Below are 25,036 nucleotides of genomic sequence, written 5' to 3' on the forward strand. Positions count from 1 at the left end.
TACTACGAAAATTTTATTTTTATTATTTTTATTGTTTTAAAATTTTTCCAAAAATCCTGTTTCATTGTGGTCAAACTATTCCTCCGTAACAAATAAATTTGAGATACACTTGTTCAAAATAGCAAGAGTCAGTTCAACTCAATTTGCTTAGACAAGGTGTAAAGTCAAATCATAATTTATCACCACTTCAAACCCAATTAAATAAAAATGAAATAAAATGTGGCTGTATTTTATCACAACATGAATAAAAAAATAAATAAATACATACATCGGTGCATGATTTCAACCAATTATCACAACGATTCTGTGCTTTAGAACGATTCCCCCCAACAGAATATCGACGAACGAAAACGTCCGTCCATTGTACCGACGACGGTGAAAGTGACGAGGATCTCCGTCACCGTCGTGAACCTCGTCCTCATTCTCGACGACGTCGCAAAAAGTGCTGGTCGTCGTCGTGGTATTCGTTGTCGTGGTTGTGGTTGTTGTTGTTATTGTGTTAGACTCGATTCGATCGCGAAGGGAAGGGAAGGGAAAGGGAAGGAAGCAAGGAAGGCGAGAGAGAGACCAAGCCTGCGCCCGGCGAAGGGGATTGCCAGTGATGTGGCCTCGAGCCAATCTTAGTTTTGTTGCATTGTGATACTCATTCGGATGCTCTGCAATCAGGGCGTGAGGGATCGCGATGTCTTCTTACCTCCACTGCAGGGGCGACAGATAGATAGATCGGAGGGGAAGAGATCGCTACGAGGAGTGTTTTGTTGAGATTGTTTTTGTGTAAGTTGGCCTGGCCTGGCTTAGGGTTGCTTTGGTTTTCAGTGCGTTGAAGGGAAGCGCGTGGAGCAAGGTCGAGAGTGCTTTGAGCTTCGTGCCGCAAGCTTGGAGAAAGCCCTGTGAGCAGGACGAGTAGGGAGGATGGAAGCGTCCCCTTCCTCCACTAGGTCTCCGCCGGAGGGGTCGCAGAAGAGTATGAAAAATCCTCGGAATGTAGGTGCGAATATAGTGAATCATCAGTCGTCGGGGAACTCTTTTTCTTCGGAGAATAGAACAGGTGCGGGTACCTCTCAGTATGGCCAAAGCCTGGCGTCCGTGCTGAACAACCCGCGGCTCGGGAAGTCGGGAATTTATAATCAGGACGCTTCCTGGGGGACGTGGTTGTTGCCTGCATCCGGCGACCCCAATGCGGAAGCGCTCCCTCCTCCATTAGCACCGGGAGTGCTGCCTGACATTACGAGAGCTAGTTTTCAACCCTACCTTGATTCTGTTTCGGAATCGTATGGCCGGTTTTCGGACGTCCGGCGACATGAAAATCGGGAACAAAGCAATCAGGCAGCTGCATTTGCAGCAGATAGAAATGGAGATAGCAGGTTGAATGGAGAGCAGGGGGACGGCCTGCAGGCTTGTCTGCGTGAAATTCCTTTTCTGTATTTTGCGGAAGATTTTGCGCTGGAGAAAGGGTCCACGTTTCAGTCGGCATGCCCATTTTCCACAATCCCGCAGAATATGATGCTGCAGGAGAAACTGTCTCACTACTTGGATCTCGTAGAGTTCCATCTCGTTAGGGAAATTTCAGCCCGGTCTGATTCTTTTTTTGAGGCTCTGGATCAGCTGGAAGATCTTAATAGCAGAATTGTAGGTGCGTGTGACCAGATTTCGGAGCTACAAGGAACGGTACGCTTGCTGGATAGTGACATCGTAGATTCTGCTAGACATCTACAAGGCTTGCAAATGCGCAGAAACGACATGCTGGATTTGTATCAGAAATTGAAGCTTCTCACTTATGTCAATCAAGCTATGTCTACTCTGCGATTGGTACGACATACCAAGCTCGTCAATCATTATTTTAGTGCTTTACTTCCTATCCTCATTTGGACGATATTTTAGTTCATTCTCTTGACAAGTCTGCTCTGCAAAGATTTTGTTGAAAACCTGTAATCGATGAAACATACCGCCTCAATTCTTGGCATGAGGCCACGAAGCCTTGATCAGTCAGCACCGGGCGAGTTTTCGATTGATGCTCTTAGTCAATTGTTAAAACAGAGGGAAAAAAAGGTCGTTTTCAGCGTAATTAGACAATTACTTTTTCCTGTGACAGCATACATCGAAATTTGTCTAATCGGATAACCGAGATGTTTTCTTTCGCAGCTTGTAGCAGCTGGAGATTGTTCAGGTACTCTGGATGTTATCGATGATTTACAACAATTGCTGGTGGGTATTATCTTCATTAAGTCTTGATGCACACATGGCTTATGTGAGATGGTGAAAGGTGGTTGGTAACAGCAGTTTTCCTGCAAATCTCTAATGTGCTGTGTACATGGCAAGGAGACATTTCAGGGTCAGTTCAAGTAGAAAATGTCTCCGCCTTTCTGTGCAGTTAGTTTTGAAAGGGGTAATTTGAAATCGTATTCTAGTGTAACTTTTCGAATATCCGTCGTTAGAAGGCGTTTTTGATGTTTTGGACCATGGCTTTATGCTAAGAAGTGATGCTATGTGCTTCATCAGTTGTTGAGTAGTTGAAACCTAGTTAATCGTAGTTCTTAACAGGTTTCGGAAGAGCTTCAATGAATATTTTATAAAGATCTCTGACATTCAATGCACATTGACATATGATTGTTTTGTAGTAGGAGTAATTTTCACAGTCAAATGTATATAGAGGTTTCTGCTCTCAAACTATAAATTTTAGTTTGATGTCTTGTTTTGGTCATGACCACGTACAGATTATGAATAGTAGTCTCCTTATCATCGACTTGGTATGTGTAGACAATCCATGAAGTTTAGTAGTGTCCCATGATGATTTCGCAAGAGTTGAGTATATGAAGTCAAAGATATGAAACTTCGCGGATGTTGGAGGTCGTAAAAAGAAAAATAGTATTTTTGACCTATTAAACTTACCTTGTTTTCAAAATTGGGATGTTGGCACAATTTTGTGCCCAACGACTTAGGTCATTCTAGCTTTATTGATATGATTGCACTACAAACCTTTAGAACATGGTACTTTGTAAATTTAATGAGGATGGTTAAGTTTTCATAATTTTGCTTAAAGGACAAGGTAAAAAAACGATGTTTCGCGAGATGTGAAGTCGTGTTCTGTGCAGCAACATTTGTCAACTTGTCCAGACTACCTCCCTTCCTTTGTCTCCACCTTAGCATCCTTCAATATAGTCTCAGATCGTGTGGTGCGTTTTGGTGTGATATCAATTTTTGTGCGTCGTGTGCGTGTATTTAATTGTGGTTTTTTTTTTTTTTTTTTTTTTTTTTTTTTTTAATATTGTGTAATCTAAAAACAAAAATCCGATTCTAGAGGTATAAAAATACATTTCAGTTATTCATTCTTGGGTTTCACAGAGTGGGGACGAACTTGTTGGACTGCACTGCTTTAGACACCTCGGTGGACAGCTGAGCGTTGCTGTGGAGTCAGTGAACAGGTACTTTTTGTCATGGTGCACTCTTATGTTTTGTTTTCCTAATCAGCACTGGATGGTCTCACCACAAGTTCTTGCTTCTAGGAGATTACTTAGGTCGTTGAATCTAAGCAGGTAGCCGATCTTTTCTACTGCTTGAAAGGATTGGCTTACACTTCTGGATTGAATTAATTTATTTCGTTTTCCATATACCAATGATGATGGATTGATAATTGGGCTTCCATTCACATCGTTGAGAGCTTTTCTAACTTTCTGAGATGATTGACGTTTTGGATGCACGATTTTTTATGTGTCTCATGGCACATGGTAGCATGAAGAATTTGCACTACTATGTTTTGCCCTGGTAACACAATTGATCATCTATTGAACGAGCTTGTAGCTTCCTGAAAATATTTACCCACTCGGTAACTTCCGGAAGAAGAGGTGTAATAGCTCTGAGATCGTTTGTACCAAGTTTGTGCTCAGAAGTAATGTGTTCATGCAGTGTTCTAGCGGAGGATTTCGTACGAACAGTCATCCATCACTCTTCGGATCTTGAAACTAGTGCTCTTCTGAGTAGATTTACTGCAAGGGAGAAAGGTCTAGTTTCACTGACGACAGAGTTCGAGTCTTATGAGGTCAGTGTTCATGCATTGTGATAGGTTGAGCTCGACTGTTTTTGCTATTAGAGTACATTCCAGTAATTTCATAATGCCATACATGATTTATAGAAAATCATTAAGTCGCGTGTATCTACTTTGTCTGTGATCTTTCATTATCTGGTGAGCCCAAGTGAATTTGTCTAGTGTTTCTATTGGTTCAATAGGTATGCAAGCTGTCATTCTTTATTATGTACTGCATACACAATCTTTTAGTTTAGGGTTCTAATTCGTTTGTAGGATTTTTTGTAGACATCATTGGGTGCAGACGAAGAAGGAGGCTTACGCGACCAGCTTTTGCCTATCGTAATAGGCTTACTTAGAACTGTAAGTTTTCTGTCCGGTGACCGGCGATAATTTTCCCTTTGATGGTGTCGAACTTTAAGGTATACCTTATGATTCCTTATGAAGCTGTTTACTGGTGGCTGTCTGTGAGCCAGTCCAAGCTCTCTGCAGTTTTGAGGACATACAAGGATGCATTAATCAACAATATAAAGTCTACAATTAAGACGGTGGTGGCGGAACTTCTCCCTATATTGTTCTCAAGGACACCTGATGCTGGGGAGGCACCTTCTACAGATCGACAAGCGGATATGGATGGTTAGTGCTGAACACATGTGCGCAGTCCTAGCTATGCTTTTTCTTTTAAACTTTTGTGACATAGTAACGTTGTATGGAGCTGGGACTAAGAGGTTCGTAAATATCATCATTTCTTTTCAATATTATTGAACCTGATTTAATTAAATTACAGTGTATTGGATAGTTTTCCACAGCTCTATAGTGAAAAGCTGAATTTGAAGATATGATTTTGTTTAGTGCGAGTTTTGGGACAGCTTCTCCCAACTTTGAACATCTGGAAGTCGTGGTGGAGCATTACATTACGTATTGACAATGTTAATATATATTTATTTTCTATTTTATGATTAACAAAATTATATTATTTGTTGATCAGTAGGAGGTGTGTCTCTTGCATTCAAACTGCGGGCACTGACAGCCGAAAATTTTGGACGTTTACTTGCTGCTGTGTTTGCTGCCGTTCAGGTATATTGCACATATCGCTTTTCTCCATATCGAATCTGGTTCTTTTTGATCGCTTTCAGATTATGTAACTTGAGAATGCTGTTTCTAATGATAGTAGTGGTTATGGACGTAGTCCCGACTGGTGCGCGCTGCGAGAATTCGGGTTGTCATTGAGCAGATTATCGGAGGACTGCAAGGAAGTTATGCAGCAGAAGCTGTGGCAGCAGCATTTGCATCTGGTGCTGCTGCAGCGGCGGCAGCTGAGACTGCACAGGAAGGGACCATGGGTTCTTTCGGCTCCTTGTCCGGAGACTCATCTGTATTTAATTATGCACCTGCAAAGACGAGCGCCTCATCGCCTGCATCTAATATGTCGAAGCAATTTCGGTATATTTGCTGTTATGATTCTATTTTTTTTTTTTTTTAGAATGATTGTCGCAAACATTGCTGCGCGGATCTTTTGAAGCTGCTCACTTTTTGAAACCAACTTGAGACTTTCTTGAATTACGGTTCAGTTTTTTCTTCTTAAGTCATGATTACATGTCTTGCTTCATTTGGTCAACGTTGTCTATTGTTCTGACAAATTCAACTTGTGAATTTCAGAGCGGATGTGTTGCTAGAGAACACTGAAGCAGTATGTGCAGCGTGTGATGCTGCACATGGAAGATGGGCTAAACTTCTTGGGGTGCGGGCACATATTCATCCCAAACTGCGCCTGGAGGAGTTTGTTTTCATCTACAATATCACTCAGGAATTCATATCTGCAACTGAGAAAGTAAGCCGATGAATCATTTTCTGTGACGTATATTTGAGAGTAGTTGGGTTGTAATGCTCACTTTTTATTGTTCACCATGTGGATATCCATGGTGGCAGGCTATCTTTATGATCTTCAACTCTGCATGCTGAGTTTTGTGAACATTTCTTTTTTATTATAGGCTGCTGAGTAACGAGTTTATGTGTTTGGTTAAATTACTTCTTTTGTATTGCACTTCTCGGTATTTGAGTTCAGCTTTTGAAGCCTACTTGATTTGTATCAATATTCAGGTTGGAGGTCGATTAGGCTACAGCATACGTGGCACATTACAGTCCCAATCCAAGTCATTTGTTGATAATCAGCATAACATACGGGTATTGTTCCTTAATTTTCTAGAAGTACATATTTTGTCTTTCATATTCTTTGATGCTCATCAATTCTCTAGCATCTAGGATAGTGGAGTGAGTTTCCACATATTTGTTTCATAACTCGAATATGTTACTTCCAATTAAAATTCAATATTTGATTACATTGGATGAATTATAATTGTGATTCCGTCGGCTCAGCTTCCTAGACTGATATGGGGTCCTGCAGGATGTTTGTTGTGAAAAGGCCGCAGGGCTTATGTACTAGCGACACCATAAATACTATTTTAAAAACTAACAATATCACAAATACTACTTGAAGCTTCGCTCTTTACTCCAGTTATACCCAGTATTAAAAGAAAACTAGATAATATCTTCCCTAGAGGTTTAACATTTAACATGTTGACCATTGTGTTCGACCTTCATCCGTCATAGTGACTTTTACCTCATTCCTCTTACGTTTCTTCTATTTATTTGTTTTAATCTTTTTAAGTCCGCTTTCTTCTGAAATATTGGTCATTTGTATAAATGTGGATCTTTTCTTTGTATTTTATGTAATGTAAGTTGAGCTTGAACTCTTTTCTTTTTGCAGGTATCGAAGATAACAGCTATATTGGAGCAAGAAAATTGGACTGCTGTTGATGCGCCTGACGAGTTCCAAGCTATTGTCGACAGGTTCACCGAGTTCGACACATCTAGTAATGGGTTTCCTACTGCTGCAGTCACCGTCTTTCGTACTGATGCCTCTGAGCAAGCAGTTAATCAACTCCCTGAAGCTGTTACTGTGGAGGCACCAGCTTCAGATGAAAGTGCTCGTGCCCTAGAGGCAGACAAAGTCGACAGTGCAGTCAAAGACAAGGTAATTATAGTGCTTTGTTTAGTATTTGGCCTTCCACTTGTTCTAATTACTTACAAAGGTCGATCGGCAGTCGTGCGAACTTTTTTTAAAGATATCTTGGTTTTGGTCTTTGCACAGTTCACATCGAGCAAATAGTAGGTTTCAGCTCAGGAACGTGCCAGTTGGTATGAATACTTGTTCTTTAGAGTATGGTCTTATTGGAGAAGACAACCGGAAACTAATCGTGACAAGGAATATTTGTCACAAGATGGGTATAAAAGTATCTAGGAGGCGACTGCTGCCGTTATTTTCCGTATCGAGCATGCGGGCGTTGTGCATCTCCCTTAGTGCGTTAGTCAGAAAAGTCTTTTCATATCTAACTGAGCGATATAGCTCAGAATTCCTACATATCTGTAATAGTTATTAAATTAACAGTGTTTATAATGTTTTTCATTAGGCTACTGGAGAAGCTGGTGACGGGCAAAGTGCAGCCGAGCAAGTCAACGGTGAAGGAGTACCGAATGGAAATGCATCAAAGTCCACACCGTCACACACTCCACCAGTAGATGCTACAGTGACGGATTCAAGTGCTGGTCGGAGTAAGAAGACACGTGAAAGACCGCATATGAAAAGTATCCAAATACGAGGATCTAGTTATCATTGTGTTAACTGGTAACTATTTAATTACCCTTACTTTCCTTTCCCTTGAGTTTATGTCAGGTGAGTGGTGCATTGGAATTTGAAACACTTGGGTGTATCAGACTAGTGAATTTTTTACGGCCTTGCTGTTTCTTGTGCGGATGCAGCTCCTGACTTAATTTCAATGTTTGATTTATACAGTGGGCTTATATTGCTGAAGATGATTGCGGAATACATCAATATTAGCGACGCTCTTCCTGCACTGGCCACAGAAATTGTCCATCGTGTTGCTGAGATTCTAAAACTGTTCAACTCCCGGTCGTGTCAACTTGTTCTTGGTGCTGGAGCTATGCAGGTACTCTCACAGCATTTTGAAAAGGATTAATAGTTGTTTGGGTACGTTCATTTTGCATATTCATGCGAGCATAAGTGTGTGTTAGAGGTGTCTTCAGAATTTCCTTTCAAATTTTGTTCTGGATATGAAGTTCTGTATTTTACTTGATCACATTTTGGATGGATAGGTTGCTGGTTTGAAATCCATCACAGCGAAGCACTTGGCTTTGGCAAGTCAGACGATCAGCCTTTTCTATGCTCTTATTCCAGGTATTGTGCCCTTAGTTCAGAACCTTTTTGAATTTTTTCACGTGTGAATATATAAAGAGAACTGTGATCCTAAAAATTTCGTTAGTTCACAACTCTGTACTTCATACAAATTATTTATGGTGTCAGTGCAAATGGATTGAAGTCCTGGTCTTTAAAAATGGATGTTGTGTTCACTCTTAGAGTTTGTTGATGGAGTGTATTGTACTCATCCTTTTCCTCCGTTTGCAGATGTGCGAAAGTTGTTGGCAGTGCATATTCCTGATTCTCGCAAGGGTTTGCTTCTCACGGAAATTGACCGAGTAAGACAGGTATGAAAAATACTTGGAGCTCTCCCGATTACTACTCTATTGAGCATGAATTTACTACCGATGCAGTTTTTGAATGCCTTTTCGTCATATCGATTTGATTATTTTACTCTCAAGTTTTGCATGTTGAAACAGTCGTAAATATCAGGTACGAGTAGATAGTCTATATTGAGATTTCCTTATACTGTAGCTGAAGCATAGGCATTAAATGTCATTCTTTGAAATAATGAAAATGGATTTTGCGGTTTGTTTGGATAAGTTGACCTTTCCATCTCATGTGAACTGGATGCAGGATTATCGAGTACACAAGGATGAAATTCACTCAAAGTTGGTGGCTATAATGAAGGATCGTCTGTTGACCGTGCACCTTCCCACTTTATCACAAACTGTGGAAACCTGGAATCGACCAGATGATGGTGACAATCAAGCAAGTCCATTTGCTAAGGGTTTGACAAAGGTAAGGGAATAAACTTCGTTCGTGGTAATCAGTGTGTGTAGTATGTTCTGTGCTGCTGTTACATGAACTTCTTTACCATGATTCGATGCCTGCATTTGTGAAAGCTGTAACCGCGATTCTGGCCGTGCTTTATGGGTTTCCATGAGTGTTTAGTAACCTTCAGGCATCTTATTGTTGAAATTCTGCAGGAAGTAGGTGTTCTTCATAGAGTTTTGTCACCGCTCTTGCTGGAGCAGGACGTGCGCTCCATATTCACGTGAGTGTCTGGCATTTCGTCTCTTTTATGACATTTTTGTGGTTTCGCTCGGTATATACAGATCGGGGGGATATCTGATTAAATGAGATGCTTCTTTGCAGACGGATAGTTTTACTGTTTCACTCTGTACTCGCCGATGCATATTCGAAAGTGGACGCGAGCACTCCTCAAGCGAAGTCGAGGTCAGCCATTACTATCTTATACTCTGTCTGAAGAGCGATATTAAAGAATGAAGTTGTTTTGGGAATTACAGATTATAAGAAGATACAGTGTTGTCTCTCATGACATTACTTTCACATGCAAGTTAGTGGAATTTTATTTCTGCAATAAAATGGTCGCTTTCTACATACCTTACGGTCAAGGAACCATATGATTGGGTTCATTAATCTTGGAATTGGTCAGACAGGTGGTGACGTACATTACTCTTGTATCGGCTGTAAAGTTTCAACCTCTGTATTGAACCTTGTGGCTCTTTGTATCAGATTGTACAGGGACATCCAAGTTATTTTGACTTCTGTAAGAGGGCTACCGTCGGATAATGTGGGCTCAACTGGAGAGCAGAAGCCCGGAGAGCTTGATGAACTCTTGGTGCAAAGATTTGGAGCAGAACCACCAGCAGCATGATTAAGCGTAGCTTTACAGTAGGTACGTGGTAGCTTGAGGAAATATTAATGTAGGCAGTACGTTTCAATGGTTGAGGTGATCAGATAGGACGGTGGGACGGCTACATTCTTCCTAGGTGCAGAATGTGAAATTCATTTAACAATATTGTATACTTAAATTCTTTGAATGCCACATCTTGATAGTTCTAAGGGACTGAGGGTTTGATCATAATTTAGCCTCCAAATGGCCCGCTGATACATGGTAAAAATCCTTTTGTGTATGTCTTTAGTTCTGTTTTGTAATAAAGGAAGAGTACAATGGAGTAAATGGAGAAGTGTGAAAAAAAAGAAGAAAAGATGAACAAAGTAAATGCAATTGTATGACAGTTTAATTTTAAGCTGTTTGAGTGGTCCTACGTATTAGGAATATAGCATATACAGTAGCAATTTTCAATTGCAGCCTCAGCAAAAAATGCAGTGACAATTCAATAACAAATTGTACTGTAATCACTTATTTCCAAATTAAGACTATGATACACATCTATATCTAATTATTAAGTGCACAATTGAATGGGAGTCTATGTTTGTAATTATCCATCCAAACATCCATGTATCCATAAATTAATCTTTATAACTCATCATCTTACCAATAGTTTGTTAGGCAATTGGTTCTTATTAAATAGGTTTTTACCAAATAGGTTGTTAAAGAATAGTTAGGTGTTACAACTCAACATCCTATATAATAAGGAAGAATTTCTATAATGAATACATTCTAGTTGAGAAGTTGTTGCCAACCAAGAAGGGTTGAAAAATTGTTGAATAAATCATATCTTATTTTTAAACAAGTCTTTGTATTTACTTAAGTTCATGTTATTATGTAAGAAGGTAGTTTGTGAACAATAGTTTTATGTCTTTAAAGTAGATAACAATTGCAAAAAACAAAATTGCCAAGAGGAGAGCAAGAGGTCATTCTATTGACATTGAATTGATGTTAAGTTACCAATTGGAGTTAATATACATTGTCATGTTTGTCAAAGAGTGAACCTATTCTATTTTAGAATGACAATTAAGATGGATGCAATTGGCATATTTATTATAACTTAAATTTATTGCATGCAAGAAAGTTTAGTATGTATAATTGAGGTAGAAGTGTTTATTGAATGATTTACATTCCTACTTGGTGTAAATTAAGTCGTATTTTGGTGACAATTGAAAGACAATATTTCTAGAATAGAAACAATTCCATCTTAGAGACAATTGTTAATATTATTCTAATTGGATCTAATAAATATTAAGAAAGACTACAAGGACTTTAAAGGATGATATTGGAATTAATCATATTGCTTATATAAATAGAATTTGCTACCAATTTGTAGTACAATTTGGTTAGAATTTGGCATAGACTAACTATTAAAAAAAGATATTTATTGCCAAAAGACAAAACACTTAAGCATTAGTGAATACCAATTGATATGTGTAATAGGTTTTGAACTAAAAACACAAATTACCAACTTAGAAATAATATTTTAAGATATTCTTATTCATAATTTTGTAATTGGTAGTATGCCTCATAGTATTTGGACCTTGCAAATAATTAATTTAATTAATTTGGTTAAAAAAACAAATTCAATATGAACTCTAGAATAGTTCAAGCGTCTAGGTAGAGATTAGAAATCAAAATTTATATGATGACTTTAATATAGATGGTTCTTTAAACTTTCAAATGTACAATTAATTGGACATTAGTCTAATTTTATTTTCAAAACAAGTTACAACCATGTCGGTTATTACTTCTACTTTATTACCACAAATACATAATAAGACTAAGCTATGGTTTTATCTAAATTGCTTGCAACAACAAAGATTACAAATAGTTTAAGCCTTTATAATAGGCTTAAGTATTTACAACATGATAATGATTTAATATAAAATAAAACTTGTGTAAATCTAACTATTAAAAATACCAAGACAATCTCTTTTATATTCTAAAAAAGAAATTGGCCTACATATAATAAAAAAATCTTAATTTATGCATGTTCAAACATAAAATAAATAAATAAATAAATTAGTCTTTTATTTAATATTATTTTAAAATATCACAAAATTACCAATTTCAAAGTCTTTTAACATCATTAATGCTTAGAAGCCATAGAAGAGAAATTGTGATAATCTTATAGCTAAAAAAGATGGGATAGAAATAACATCTGGATAGGTAATTAAGAGAATTAGGTCAAAAAAATTATTTTTCTTTGCCTATAGAGCCATAGAAGTTTAAAGAGTCATAGGAGTTGAACTAGTTTTTAACTTCTATATCTATATTTATGTTTTTAAATATATAAAATATAATGGCAAAATTAAACCAAAACTTAAAGTTTATAATTCATTTATTAGCCCATCCATTTTATCTACTTAATTTGTCATGTACTATCCAAATAATTTCATCTGTTTAGTCATTTCAATCATTAATACAAAATATCTTTTTTTACACCTCTTAAAATCTAAATAAAAATAATCTAATCTTACTTAATTTAAAATAGACTTTAAGACTATATTGATTTAGAGCCAATATATTCTAGGCCAAAAGAAGTTATATGACTAGTTTACCACAAAATTATATGGTAAGTATAAAATTTGGTGAGTTCTTTCCAAACTCAATTTTGTTTTGTAGAAAATCCATTGATGACTTTAAATCATTATTAGATGTTGGTTTTTCTTATTGAATATTAAATTATAAATATTAATCTAAAAATAATTTTCTTATATTATTATTTATAATTTATAAAAATAATTATATTAATAAGAATATAATATTAACTATCAAGAATATGAATTTAGGAAAAAATAAAGAAAACAATACACTGTCATGGATATATTTATTTTAATACTTATTTAGGTAATATTAATAAGTAGAAGTAGATAAAAATAGATTAATTTAATAATATATTATAGAAAAGCTTCTTAGAAGCTTCATAGACATATTTTCATCTTTATATATGTCTATAGGTAATTGATAGGTTAGAAACTTGGCCAGCAAATTAGCCATGTGTTGCACATGTTAGTAGCTTGAAAAACAAGCTAATTACGTGGTACACATATAAGAAACTTGTCTTATAAGTTAGATACATGTCTTACAAATTGGACACATGTTGGAGGTCCTATAGAACATTGCCACATAGCTCTTAGATAGATAGTATATATAGAGGCAAGAATGAAGTCTTCTTCACTCTTGTCAACTCCTCTCTTGCTTTCAATTCAGTTTCAAGAATCTTTAGCTTCCTAGTCATTGAAAATATTCAGTCCAATTTATTATTAAGTATATTTATTTTATTATTTCTATTTTTTCATCTTTCTTTGAATCATTTTTCACTTCTTTATGTATCTTCTTTGAGTTCTTATCCTATTATTAAGAAGACCTTGTAAAAACTTTGTAAGGATTATGAAACTTGTAGTTCAAACATCAAGTTGTAGATTGCCTCTAATATAACTTTTTAAAAGTAAAAAAACTTATGAGATAAGTTTTAATTGTCATATAACATGTTTATAAAAATCTAAAGATCTAATGTGCATTTAAACTTTTTTAAAGCTACTTAATAAATATAACATGTTTCTACCTATTTCTATTTTTTTTTGTTTAATTAAGTAGTATAAAAGTCCAATATAAGCACTATATCTCTCTCTTTTGTAACCATTGGTCTTAGTAGTTATTTTAGATTACTTTAATTAATTTTATTTTTATTAGTATCTATAAATTCTCTATTAAATTCGTTTTTTAATTAAATTTCCTTAGATTTGGTTTTTTTTCCTAAGTGAAGGTAATAAGTAATTTTGTCTTTTTTTTCCATTCAATCACATTAATGGTGTCTAATTGTTATCAAATAAATGTCTTATTAACTTCAATTTTTTTAAGTTGATATAGATTATAATACATGGTGTCAAAAGATGGTATGTCTATAGTAGATATAGATTATAAGTAGTCAACATGTAAAGAATATTTTCTTTGTCATTCGTCAAGCCATCAATCATATTCTAGTATAGGAGCATAGAGGATTTTTGAGATATTAAAGCTTAATTCTTGCTTGATAAAACAATGTTCATTATAAAATCTTCCATTTTTTAGACTTAATCATTTGTTCAATTATGAATCACTTTGGCATTCTTTAACAATAGATTGCAAAAAAAGACTTGGTAATCCATTACCATATATGTGTTTTTTTTACAACACTAAAGTGATGAAGTAAGAAATGTCATATATGAAATTAGGTCTTAAATTAGCTCAAAGAGATGGATTATACATCTATTTACTATCCTAATATTAAAAAAAAGTAATAGAGGTTTTAAAAGCTTTAATTATTGAAGGATTTATTTAGTTATAACATTTAATCTCCCATCTAAGGAGATATCATGAATTTTTTTTATTTTTTACATAAATTATAATAAGAAAGAAGTGATGATCAATTATTATAATTTTCTTTATTAAAGATTGATGTTGTATTAAATAAAGAGGTTAGTAATTGATTCTTCAAAAAAAAAAAAATAAATAAATAAATAGAGTTCCAAAAGTTTGCATATTACTATGGATGTTATATTGAATAAAGAGACAAATAATTAATTTTAATTGCTAACATTTTAAAGTAAACAATAAAAAAAAAAATAGACTCACAAGATATAAGTATTCATGTTTTCTTAGATTATTGTTAGAATTTTATGATGGTGTCTATAAGAGAGTTCAAATATTCTCTTCAAACACCTAATTAACAATATTATTTGGTTGATAAATTATTGTTGATGGAAGATCATTTTAACTTTGAATTATTGAATTGACATAGAAAAAGCCAATTGTATTAATAAATGGAGGTTGGATATTATTAAATTAATGTGTTATCTATAGTATAATATTAAAAATTTGATCTTGTCACATTGGACATTAGTAAGATTAATGATGTATGGACTTACAAAAGACACAAGCATAATATTGTTGTACCTCTTATAGATTTTGATTTGCTAAGAAGATGAGATTTTATGAAAGCAACCATTGTTACCAACTTAGAATTTTGATCTTAAAGGCACTTGTGGGAGATGTCTAGGGCTTCATAACAAGTTGGCTAAGTATTACTAGTACAATTTCAAGGAAAAAACTAGTTGGAAATATCATTATTTGGAATTAATAATAAGATAGATCTTCATTTTGACAACTAATCTTTTATTATTGTGGTCCATTTAAGGACTTTAGCAATATCTTTGTAGTGAAGTAGAATTGTAGCAATACAAAGATATTCTAAGAATGTAGCTTAAAAGTTGCTAAGCAAAGATGCAATGGCAAAGTGTTCACTGAATTTCATCATTAGGAATATTATGCATTTATAGTAATTGTGGACTGATTTTGATGTATTTTGTTTGATGTATATATTAATTGTATATTTGACACGTTGTTGGATACGTTTTTGTTTTGGATTTAGTAGTTGTATTATTCATGGCTTTATAAGACTTCTGCATGTTGTCAATGGTCATCTTACTGTGTCGTTTTTCGACAACGTCGCTCTAGAACGTTCTCTTCAACTTAGATTTATATATGCTGTGTCTCTTGAGAAGTCATAGAAAATAGAACTGTCTGCATTTGCGTAGGTTGTGGTGTGTGATCCCGATTGTGTATATTGTCTTGCAGGGCCACGATATTCTCATGGCTACAATACTTACTGGAGCTGCTATTATGGATGGTGCATTTCTTTTGATTGCTAGCAATGAGAGTTGCCCCCCCCCAACCCAAACTTTAGGACATCTGGCTGCGGTTGAGCTCATGCGCTTGATGTACATAATCATTCTGCAGCATAAGATTGATCTCATACAGGAAAACATTGCTATCAACCAGCACTAGTCTGTCCAGAAAATTAATTAATGTCGGTGGCATTCTAGGTTCGCCAGCACTGTGAAGTGATTTCCATGTTATCTTTTCATTATTCATCACCATGGATAACTCGTGGGTTTTCGAACAGCCGAGCATACTCGCAAAGCTGTGCTTCACTTTCAAAGTATATATCAGTAGAGTTTGCCTTGACTGGTTATCACTGAATGATTTTTACATCGCTATTCTGAAAACCTTTAACTTGTTATCATGAAAAATCTCTCAGGTCTTGGTTCAAGTGCCATACGAAGTGAAGACATGCATTTAATGTCTTGTTATCTATTGAAAGAGGGTTCAGTTTCAATGTGAGACTTACTGGTAAAGTTGAGCATGTGTTCTATAATCTTCCTGTCTAGATGTTAAAGTTTAGGATATGACTGGCGGAATCTGGATGCAGGGATTGCTACGGGTGGGGCATATCATGGAAGTACGACCTGGCATTACTGACAAGGACGACTATGTTGGAGTTCAGTGCACACAAATTTTATCACGGATTACATCTCTGTTTGCAGGGAAAAATAAGCTCCAATTTGCAGTCCCTGGCGGCCTAGTAGGAGTAGGGACATTCGTTGATCCTGCTCTTACTCGTGCCGACAGACTGGTTGGGCAAGTGCTTGGTGAGGTTGGGAATGTTCCTGATGTCTTTATGGAGTTGGAGGTAATTATTCTCATTTAAACCTAGTTATTGCCTTTCAGTCTTTGTATGTCGTTGCCTCAAGTTAGCGAAGCAAGTAAGTACATCTTTGCAGACATTTAAAATATCGTTCTAAATGTGGCAAAGATCCTAATATTCTTGCGTGAGTCGTGCAACAAGTCAATTTCAAAGTTTGCGTGAGGTTCATCGGGGTCTCACCATCGACTTGTCAGTTAAAACAACATATTCATTTGGTGTGCTCTTTCCTTGAGAATTTTTTGTTGTGATTTCAGATCAGCTTCTCTCTTCTTCTAAGGCTGTTGGGTGTGCGGACAAAGGGTTCCTAGAAGCAAAGAAAAGTGTCCAAGCAAACCAGGAGTGAGGTTCTCATGGTGAACATTGGGTCTATGTCCAAGGGAGCTTGTGTAATTGCTGTTAGGAACGATTTTGCTAAGCTGCAACTGAACGCTCCTGTCTGTACTAGAAATGGGTAGAAGGTAGCTTTTAGCAGACGTGTAGAAAAGCAGTGGCGTTTAATAGGTTTAGGCCATATTCAAACTGGGGTCGTTCTTGATATTTCACCAACAGTGTAGATCAGGAATATTGTTATATTTACGAACTTGTTATCTGAAATTTTGTCACTTAATGAGGGAATATAAGGTAGTTGTAATCACGAATCCCAAATGTGCACGCAGCGCATGTTAGTTGCGAGCTTCATTTGGTTCATTATGTAAAGCCTTGTGTACATAAAGTTGAACCTAGTTCTGTTCACTTAGCGTGGTTTCTATTTTAGGATTTCTGATAGTTGGATCCTCTTCTGAGGTTCCTTCTCTTTGCAAGAGCCATTTGTCACCGATAACTAAGACATTGTATTCTTGTATTCTAGTTTGAATATAAACTGTGCAATTGTTGCAACAAATGTTATGGAATTTGACTTTTGAAGTTTATGTACTGTAACAGACACTGCATGTACAGCAGTTCATATATATTTCAAACCAACTTGACGTGGAGATATATGGTGAATATATTTTTTCAAAATGATTATGGAGTACCTTTATCACTTATGTTTGTCTTCGTTTCAATTCAGAGGGTTATGAATTGAATTATTTGGTGTTAAAAGCATCAGTGCCCAGAAGGTGTGGTTGTATCTCATATAATGAACATTGTCATTTGTCAAAAGAAAAATAAGATAAGATCCAGTTATTTTTTCATATCAATACACTAGTAGGTAGTGTTTGGATGTATTAGGAATTTTCATGGAGTTTTACAAGTATTTTACACTCGTGGGAGTTCATTAACACACACACACACATATATATATATATATATATATAATAAATTTACGAGGTTGTCTATAAAAATGCCAATTCTTAGTGTTTTAGTCTTAAAGTTGTTTCTTTTTTAATTTTTACACTTTTAGGTCTTTTTTGAAAAAAATCTCTTTACACAATGATAGAGAAGCCAACCAATGAGCTACTTAATAAGTATAACTAATTGTTTCACTAACAACAATTCTTTTTTAAAGTTGTAAAGAACTTCTATACTTAGATCATAGTCATGTTAAAATCATTTACATTGATTACTTATGCTTTTTGTTCAAAATCTATTATTAGTTCTTACCATGCATGCATATATATTAATTTTTTGAATATATGTGAAAATTTTAAATGTCATGTATAGGTACATTGTTTTTAGAAGAAAATTATTTTTATTGTATAAAGTGGATTAATATATATATATATATATATATATATATATGATTTTTCGGTCATATATATTGTAATCAATAACTTAGTTATAACCTACAATAACATTGCTTAATTTTTAATTCAATTTTTGAATTTTATTTTGTACTTCTTTATTATTTTGAAGATGTTAGAAATAGCATTGACAAATTAAAATCAAAATTATTTTTGATTTTTTTGTCCTTGGACATCAAGATTGTTTACCAAATTAGTTTATTGTCACTCTTTTGAATCTCACACTTTTACTTCTTGTTGTTAGTTTAATATTATTGTAATTCTTTTCCACCATTAAATCATCTTTGTTACTAAATAGAACTTATTCACATTATTTACTTAAATATCTCTTATTTTCTACTACATTTATATGCATTGTTTTTGCTTTGATTTTCTTAAGTTTTTATATTTTATATAATATGGTAACAATACAAAATTAAACTATTTGTAATCTTTGTTGTTGCAAGCAATTTAGATAAAACCATAGCTTAGTCTAAATTTCTTATTTCATACTAATATTCATTGTTATGAATATATATATATATATATATATATATATATATTTTTATAATTACCTAGATAATATGAATAGGTAGAAGTAAGTAAAAATAGATTAATTTGATAATATCTTAAAGAGAAGATTCCTAGAAGTTATATAGATATGGTTTCATTTTTGTACATGTCTATAGGTAATTAGTAGGATAAACACTTGGCCAACAAGTTAGCCATGTATTACATGTATTGGTAGCTTGTGGTATAAGTTAACCATGTGGCACATATAAAAGAAATTTTCCTTGCAAATTAAGACATATGTCTCATAAATTAGATAAGTATTGGAGGTCCTATAGAATGTTGCCACATAGCTCTTAGTTAGGTAGTATATATGGAGGCAAAAGTGAAGCCTTCTTCACTCTTGTCAACTCTTTTATTTCTTCTAGTCTAATTTCAAAAGTCTCTACATTTCTAGTCTTTAGCAATAGCTATTTCAATTTCTTCTTGAATACACATATTTTCTTATTATCATTTTGTTATCTCTCTTTGTTACTTATCTCACTTGTTTCCATAGCTTCTATGAGTTCTTATCTTTAGAATGTTATATTATAGTAGGTACACAATAAGCCAATTTTACTTCATTTCATCTACTAAAGTCAAAGAAAATTACTTAATGCTAATATTATATCTAAAACTTATCCTATGGAGTTAAGTATCATTACATGTTTAAAGTACTATTATATAAAATTTTAACTATTGCATATAATTTAATTTAAAGAGAAAAAAGATAATAATGTGCATAAAATTAATTAAAATATTTATAAAAAAATTATAAAAATATTTATTATTTTTTAAAATATTTGGGTTTAATTAATCATGATTGTGAGGAGTTCTTAATATTAGAGATTATATGCAGTTAAATATAATGAATTATAAAAATTTATATTGATTGAATATTTGATTGAAAGTAAATAAATATAATATATATTTTGGTTTTTTCAATAATAATGATGAAAAATATATCTATTGAATTAAAATTCAAAAAAAAAAAAAATTAAGGTGCTAAAAGTCTTGTATATTTCTAACCAATTTATGCCTTATATATTATTAATCTTGGATTATACATTGATTAGATAGCAATTTCGTTAATAGAATTATATAAGTTAGTAATATATATTACCAAAAAAAAGGATAAATTTATCATGCAAAAGATTTAATAGTCCACATTTTGGTCTTTTTAATGTTAATAAGTCCAAAATACAATGGATTGGAAACTTCTCTCTAAACTTAGCTTTAATTTGGAAAACAAGTGTGACTATTTTAAATTAACACTAGGTATTAATTCTTCTTGTCAAATATTAATATGTTAGTATTAATTCAAAAATGATCCTACTTGGGTCAAAGTTGACAAGTTGTAGATAAAATTCATATTAGAAAGAGTTTTGCACTAACCACTAGTTGATTTGGACTACTTACAATTCAACTTCAACAAAGATAGCAATAACTTGATTTAAACCAAAGTACTAAAAGAAAGACAATTTAGTGAGTTATTCAAATTAATACAATAATGTCTTTAATTTTTTTATTAAATCAATATTATTTTCTTTCTCTATTGGATCAATTCTTTGAAATTGCTCTTAGTTAATTGTTCTAGTTAGTATATATATATATATATATATATATAGAAATAAAAGATAATCATAAATATTAAACTATTGCATGTCACAAACACAACTTACAACATTCAGCCAAAATAAAATTATAAACTTCTTTCACATAAAAATTATATCATAAAAATTATATCAATTGTTTTGTTTATACTTTAAAAAGTAGATTAAATTTCTAGTACACTGAAACTTTATGTAAATAATATTAGTTCTTTGTCACCATTTGAGTTATTTAAAATATACTCATTAATTTTTTATTTTTTTTAAAATTGTGCATTGACTGTCATCAATGTTCATGCTATACCTACATACACACACCAGAAGAAGCTTCTGTTTTACTTGTATTTCTATCAAACCATTTGTTCCACCATCAATTTCTAATAACTGGACATATCAAAATCATATCAACCAAAACAATTTTCTGTACATGTTCGAATCACAGTCAAATTTCATGAGTATCCAATATCAAACTTTCCCCCTTTTCAAACAAAATAAATCAAAAGTCATAATCAAATTAGGGTGATATACCCTATTTCAACCTAAAAAAATCACATCACTCTGCATTCTACTACTAAAAAAAACTAATTAATTAAGCCACTTTAGTATACACTATTTTATATAATAAACGCTAATTATAAAACATCAAAATATTCAACATAAAAACATGGTTAATAAGAACCAATACATACAAATAATTACCGAGAGTAAGAAAAAGTCCCACAAAAAAACCATGATGTTATCCATTGGCAATTGCTCTTTTGTACCCTCTAAAAAAAGCGCTATTTATTGAAAAAGGCTAAAGGCTCGCAGAGCGGGCGTGTGCCGGAAAGCGGGCGATGCACCATTTCCGGGGGCTAGGAAACCTGTCGCCCACGTCACCCCACCCGCGCAAGCGTAGCCGTAAACCCTAAACCCCGAACCCCGAGCCCCTTCTGAAAGCCAGGGTCTCATATCCTGTTCTACTCTCTCTTTCCCCTGTTGCTGTGCACGCTCTGGCTATGGCGACCTCCCTGCTGCACTCTGCTGCTGCCCGTGGCCTGCACGGGCTGCCGTCCTCTTTCTCCCTCGCCAGCAGCGCGAGCTTGAGCTCTGCTTCCCAGAACCAGCCATTGTTGATATTGTCGAAGAAATTGACCAGGAGCAAGAAGGAATGGCGAGGAATGGTGGTGGCGTCGTCGAGCGCGGAAGGGGCTGTGGCCGCGCCGCCCCCGCAGTCCGTGGAGGCGCCGGCTGGGAGCGCCACGGACAGCGCGAAGCTGAACAAGTACTCAAGCCGCGTGACCCAGCCTAAGGCGCAGGGCGCCTCGCAGGCGATTCTGTACGGGGTGGGGTTGTCCGAGGAGGATATGAACAAGCCGCAGGTGGGAATCTCGTCGGTTTGGTACGAGGGCAACACGTGCAATATGCATTTGCTGCATTTGTCTGAGGCTGTGAAGGAGGGGGTGAAGGAGGCCGGGATGGTGGGGTTCCGATTCAACACTGTGGGAGTTAGTGACGCCGTGTCCATGGGAACCGAGGGGATGTGCTACAGCCTGCAGTCGCGCGATTTGATTGCGGACAGTGTGGAGACTGTTATGGGCGGGCAGTGGTACGACGCCAACATTTCCATTCCGGGGTGTGATAAGAACATGCCCGGGGTGGTCATGGCCATGGGGCGGCTGAACAGGCCCAGCATTATGATTTATGGGGGCACCATCAAGCCAGGTCATTTTAACGGACAGACGCTCGACATCGTTTCAGCCTTCCAGAGCTACGGAGAGTATGTGAGCGGGTCCATCTCCGAGGATGAGAGGATGGACGTTGTAAGGAATTCTTGCCCCGGATTCGGAGCTTGTGGAGGAATGTACACCGCCAACACCATGGCGTCCGCCATTGAAGCGCTAGGCATGTCGCTGCCGTACAGCTCTTCCATCCCCGCCGAGGACCCGTTGAAGATCGAGGAATGCAAATTGGCCGGGAAATACATTCTGGAGCTTCTAAAGCGTGACTTGAAGCCGCGTGACATTATCACCCGAAAGTCGCTCAACAACGCTATGGTGGTTGTCATGGCGCTCGGAGGTTCCACGAATGCGGTGCTTCATCTCATCGCCATCGCTCGTTCTGTGGGCGTTGAGCTCACATTGGACGATTTCCAGGACGTGAGCGACAAGACCCCGTTCATTGCTGATCTTAAACCTAGCGGGAAGTACGTGATGGAGGATTTGCACAAAATTGGAGGCGTGCCTGCCGTACTGAAGTACTTGTTAGAAAAAGGGCTAATCGACGGGAGCTGCATGACAGTCACGGGGAAGACCATCGCTGAGAACCTCGCTGAGTGCCCGCCCCTCTCCGAAGGTCAGAAGATCATCATGCCTCTCGAAAACCCCATCAAAAAAACTGGTCACTTGCAAATTCTGTGGGGCAACCTTGCTCCAGAGGGTTCCGTTGCTAAAATTACAGGCAAAGAAGGCTTGTACTTTTCTGGCCCCGCCCGTGTATTTGAGGGAGAGGAAGCCATGCTGGACGCTATCACTGAGGACCCTCAGAGCTTGAAGGGTACTGTGATCGTTATCCGAGGGGAGGGTCCTAAGGGTGGCCCGGGCATGCCTGAGATGCTCACCCCCACGAGTGCTGTAATTGGAGCTGGACTTGGCAAGGAAGTAGCGCTTCTGACCGACGGTCGATTCTCTGGTGGCTCTCACGGCTTCGTTGTTGGGCACATCTGCCCAGAAGCTCAAGTAGGTGGCCCGATTGGGCTTGTACGTGATGGAGACGTGATCACCATCGACGTGGAGAAGAGGAAAATCAACGTCGATTTGACGGCACAAGAGCTTGCGGATCGAAAACTCCTGTGGAGAGCTCCCCCTTACAAGGCCTCTCGTGGAACCCTTTACAAGTACATCAAGAATGTCAAATCAGCGTCCGAAGGTTGCGTGACTGATGAGTGATTCATTTTTCTACGGATCTCCTCAATTGTTTGTCTGCTTCAAGTTTTGCACACGTTCATATTTTCTTACAGACCCAGGCTTAGACAATGGAGACGAGCGTCTTCAGCATTGCCATCAGGATCTATCATACCCACTGGAGCGCGGTAGCCTTTCACCTAAATGTATGTGATCTACTAGAAATAATTGACTGTGATTTCTAATTATGTGATTCTAATTCATCACTGCTGCGTGATGTTGACCATTCTGCATGTTGAGTTCAGTGTGACAAAGCTTTTGCGTTGCTTCACTTTTCGGTAATTCATGGCACTTCTGATGTATTATATTTCTTAACTCCTGGTGATGATGAACTCAGCTATTATATTTTATGGTCGTCGGTTGAGTTTATGGGATGGTTCTCGTGGCTTTGTGCAGAACAATAGTAGTCATATTCCTTATGGAATTCATATAGGGAATTTTCTAAATCGATCCATCCCCCTCCGTATTCTACATATTCTTCTCAATCGTGACGACTTTATTTCTTTTATATTCAGTTCCACCGAAGATGCTCACGTTCAAAATCGATAAAGTTGAATTCATGCTATGGCAATAAAGTCCAAGGATCTTTGCAAAGATGTGAACTGTGCGGGGTGGGTCGATTTAGTAATTCCCTTTGTATATTAACACTTTGATGGCCAAAATGTTTCCATTCAATGTAGGAGTTTTATGACGCCTTGTGCGTGAGACTCAACTTCTCATCTGAGCGGGTAGATAATTGTCGGCTTGAACACGTTTTGCTGCCGACACCGTCGTGTCTTGCCCAATTCACATCCTGAGGAAGAGTCCTTTGGAGTTATTGTACAGGTTTTATGGTTTCTAGGCCTCGCTTCGCATCGAAGTTGTATCTGGATAAGACATTGAAGAGGTAGTTATTGGAAGCTAATGTCTTTGTGGTCAGTGAGTAATAATCTTAAGTTTAGGATCTAGTGAGGATGAATATTTATGGTAAATATCCATCTAATTCGAGTATTTGGGGTATATTTAATTTTTTTTAAGTATGTCTACTCTTAGCGTGTGGAGGGTAGTCCAAGTGAAACCCAATAAAAACTCAATATTTTAAATAGTGTTGAATAAGTCAATTTTTCTTTTGTATGGATTTGATTCTAAAACCAAATGAGTATGGTGCTTTTCTAAGTCACACGGAATTCCAAAATCTAATAAGACATGTTAAAAGAAGGATTTTGTCTTTGTTCAATGCTCCTTCTCTCAAGTAGTACTTGGCAGAACATGTGGAGGTAGAATGTTTAGTTGGTTTATAAGATGGTGTCTATGTATAGAATTTAGTCCATTGTTGGTTATATAAAAGTGGAATCTTTATATTAAAATAAAACATGACACTTAAAGGTTTGATATAACAAGTATTTAACTTGTACTAGTGGATCTTTCTTTCATATGTACAACTTTATACATGTGCAATTGAATGCACATCAATGTTTGTTACTACAAATTTGAAGTTAAGCATCCCAACTTATCTAATCAAAATTGGTTGACTAGCCTAAATAACTTAACATTAACTGAAATTGGAATTTCTAGATTAAATTTGGTAGAATCTAATCTAATTTTGATCAATAAATTTAAATTCTTCATGATGTAGTAAGGATATTGTTGCATATGTGTGCATTGTGGTCTTCTAAGTTGGCATTGTAGGTAGATATTATTGCCTTTGTTATAATTCATGTGTCCAATTTCTAATATTATAGATACATTTGTAGATCTTGTATTTATTTTCATGTTGGGTGTAATTAG

General features: G+C 35.9%; 3 protein-coding genes across 3 annotated transcripts; all 3 read left to right on the forward strand.

Annotated features, from left to right (window-relative positions):
• The first annotated feature begins 511 nt into the window (after nt 1-511).
• Nucleotides 512-10,128, forward strand: LOC112288858 (vacuolar protein sorting-associated protein 54, chloroplastic). Its single transcript, XM_024533531.3, has 19 exons — nt 512-1,809; nt 2,143-2,205; nt 3,343-3,422; nt 3,904-4,036; nt 4,310-4,384; nt 4,498-4,657; nt 5,010-5,098; nt 5,211-5,464; nt 5,681-5,852; nt 6,122-6,205; nt 6,789-7,055; nt 7,492-7,706; nt 7,875-8,028; nt 8,195-8,276; nt 8,505-8,584; nt 8,874-9,038; nt 9,227-9,294; nt 9,396-9,476; nt 9,777-10,128. The coding sequence occupies exons 1-19, from the start codon at nt 913-915 to the stop codon at nt 9,916-9,918; spliced, it is 3,261 nt and encodes a 1,086-aa protein (XP_024389299.1). The 5' UTR covers nt 512-912; the 3' UTR covers nt 9,919-10,128.
• A 3,077-nt stretch (nt 10,129-13,205) lies between these two features.
• Nucleotides 13,206-18,077, forward strand: LOC112289096 (uncharacterized). The gene is made up of 2 exons (XM_090254341.1): nt 13,206-16,453; nt 16,723-18,077. Exons 1-2 carry the CDS (start codon nt 16,169-16,171, stop codon nt 16,774-16,776), a joined length of 339 nt encoding a protein of 112 aa, XP_090110467.1. The 5' UTR covers nt 13,206-16,168; the 3' UTR covers nt 16,777-18,077.
• A 2,971-nt stretch (nt 18,078-21,048) lies between these two features.
• On the forward strand, nt 21,049-23,457 carry LOC112288744 (dihydroxy-acid dehydratase, chloroplastic). The gene has a single exon (XM_024533271.3). The coding sequence runs from the start codon at nt 21,326-21,328 to the stop codon at nt 23,252-23,254; it is 1,929 nt and encodes a 642-aa protein (XP_024389039.1). The 5' UTR covers nt 21,049-21,325; the 3' UTR covers nt 23,255-23,457.
• The last annotated feature ends 1,579 nt before the right edge of the window (nt 23,458-25,036 follow it).

This window comes from Physcomitrium patens, chromosome 11, assembly GCF_059467195.1.
Source record: "Physcomitrium patens ecotype Gransden chromosome 11, ASM5946719v1, whole genome shotgun sequence".
In the NCBI taxonomy this organism is placed as follows: domain Eukaryota; kingdom Viridiplantae; phylum Streptophyta; class Bryopsida; order Funariales; family Funariaceae; genus Physcomitrium; species Physcomitrium patens.

Excerpts from the sequence above, each read along its gene's own strand:
- LOC112289096 (XM_090254341.1), top strand. The coding sequence starts at position 16,169 with ATGACTGGCGGAATCTGGATGCAGGGATTGCTACGGGTGGGGCATATC. Across the intron at positions 16,454-16,722 it reads ATGTCTTTATGGAGTTGGAG|ATCAGCTTCTCTCTTCTTCT; the intron begins GTAATTATTCTC and ends TTGTGATTTCAG.
- LOC112288744 (XM_024533271.3), top strand. The coding sequence starts at position 21,326 with ATGGCGACCTCCCTGCTGCACTCTGCTGCTGCCCGTGGCCTGCACGGG.
- LOC112288858 (XM_024533531.3), top strand. The coding sequence starts at position 913 with ATGGAAGCGTCCCCTTCCTCCACTAGGTCTCCGCCGGAGGGGTCGCAG. Across the intron at positions 8,585-8,873 it reads AAATTGACCGAGTAAGACAG|GATTATCGAGTACACAAGGA; the intron begins GTATGAAAAATA and ends AACTGGATGCAG. Across the intron at positions 9,039-9,226 it reads TTGCTAAGGGTTTGACAAAG|GAAGTAGGTGTTCTTCATAG; the intron begins GTAAGGGAATAA and ends GAAATTCTGCAG.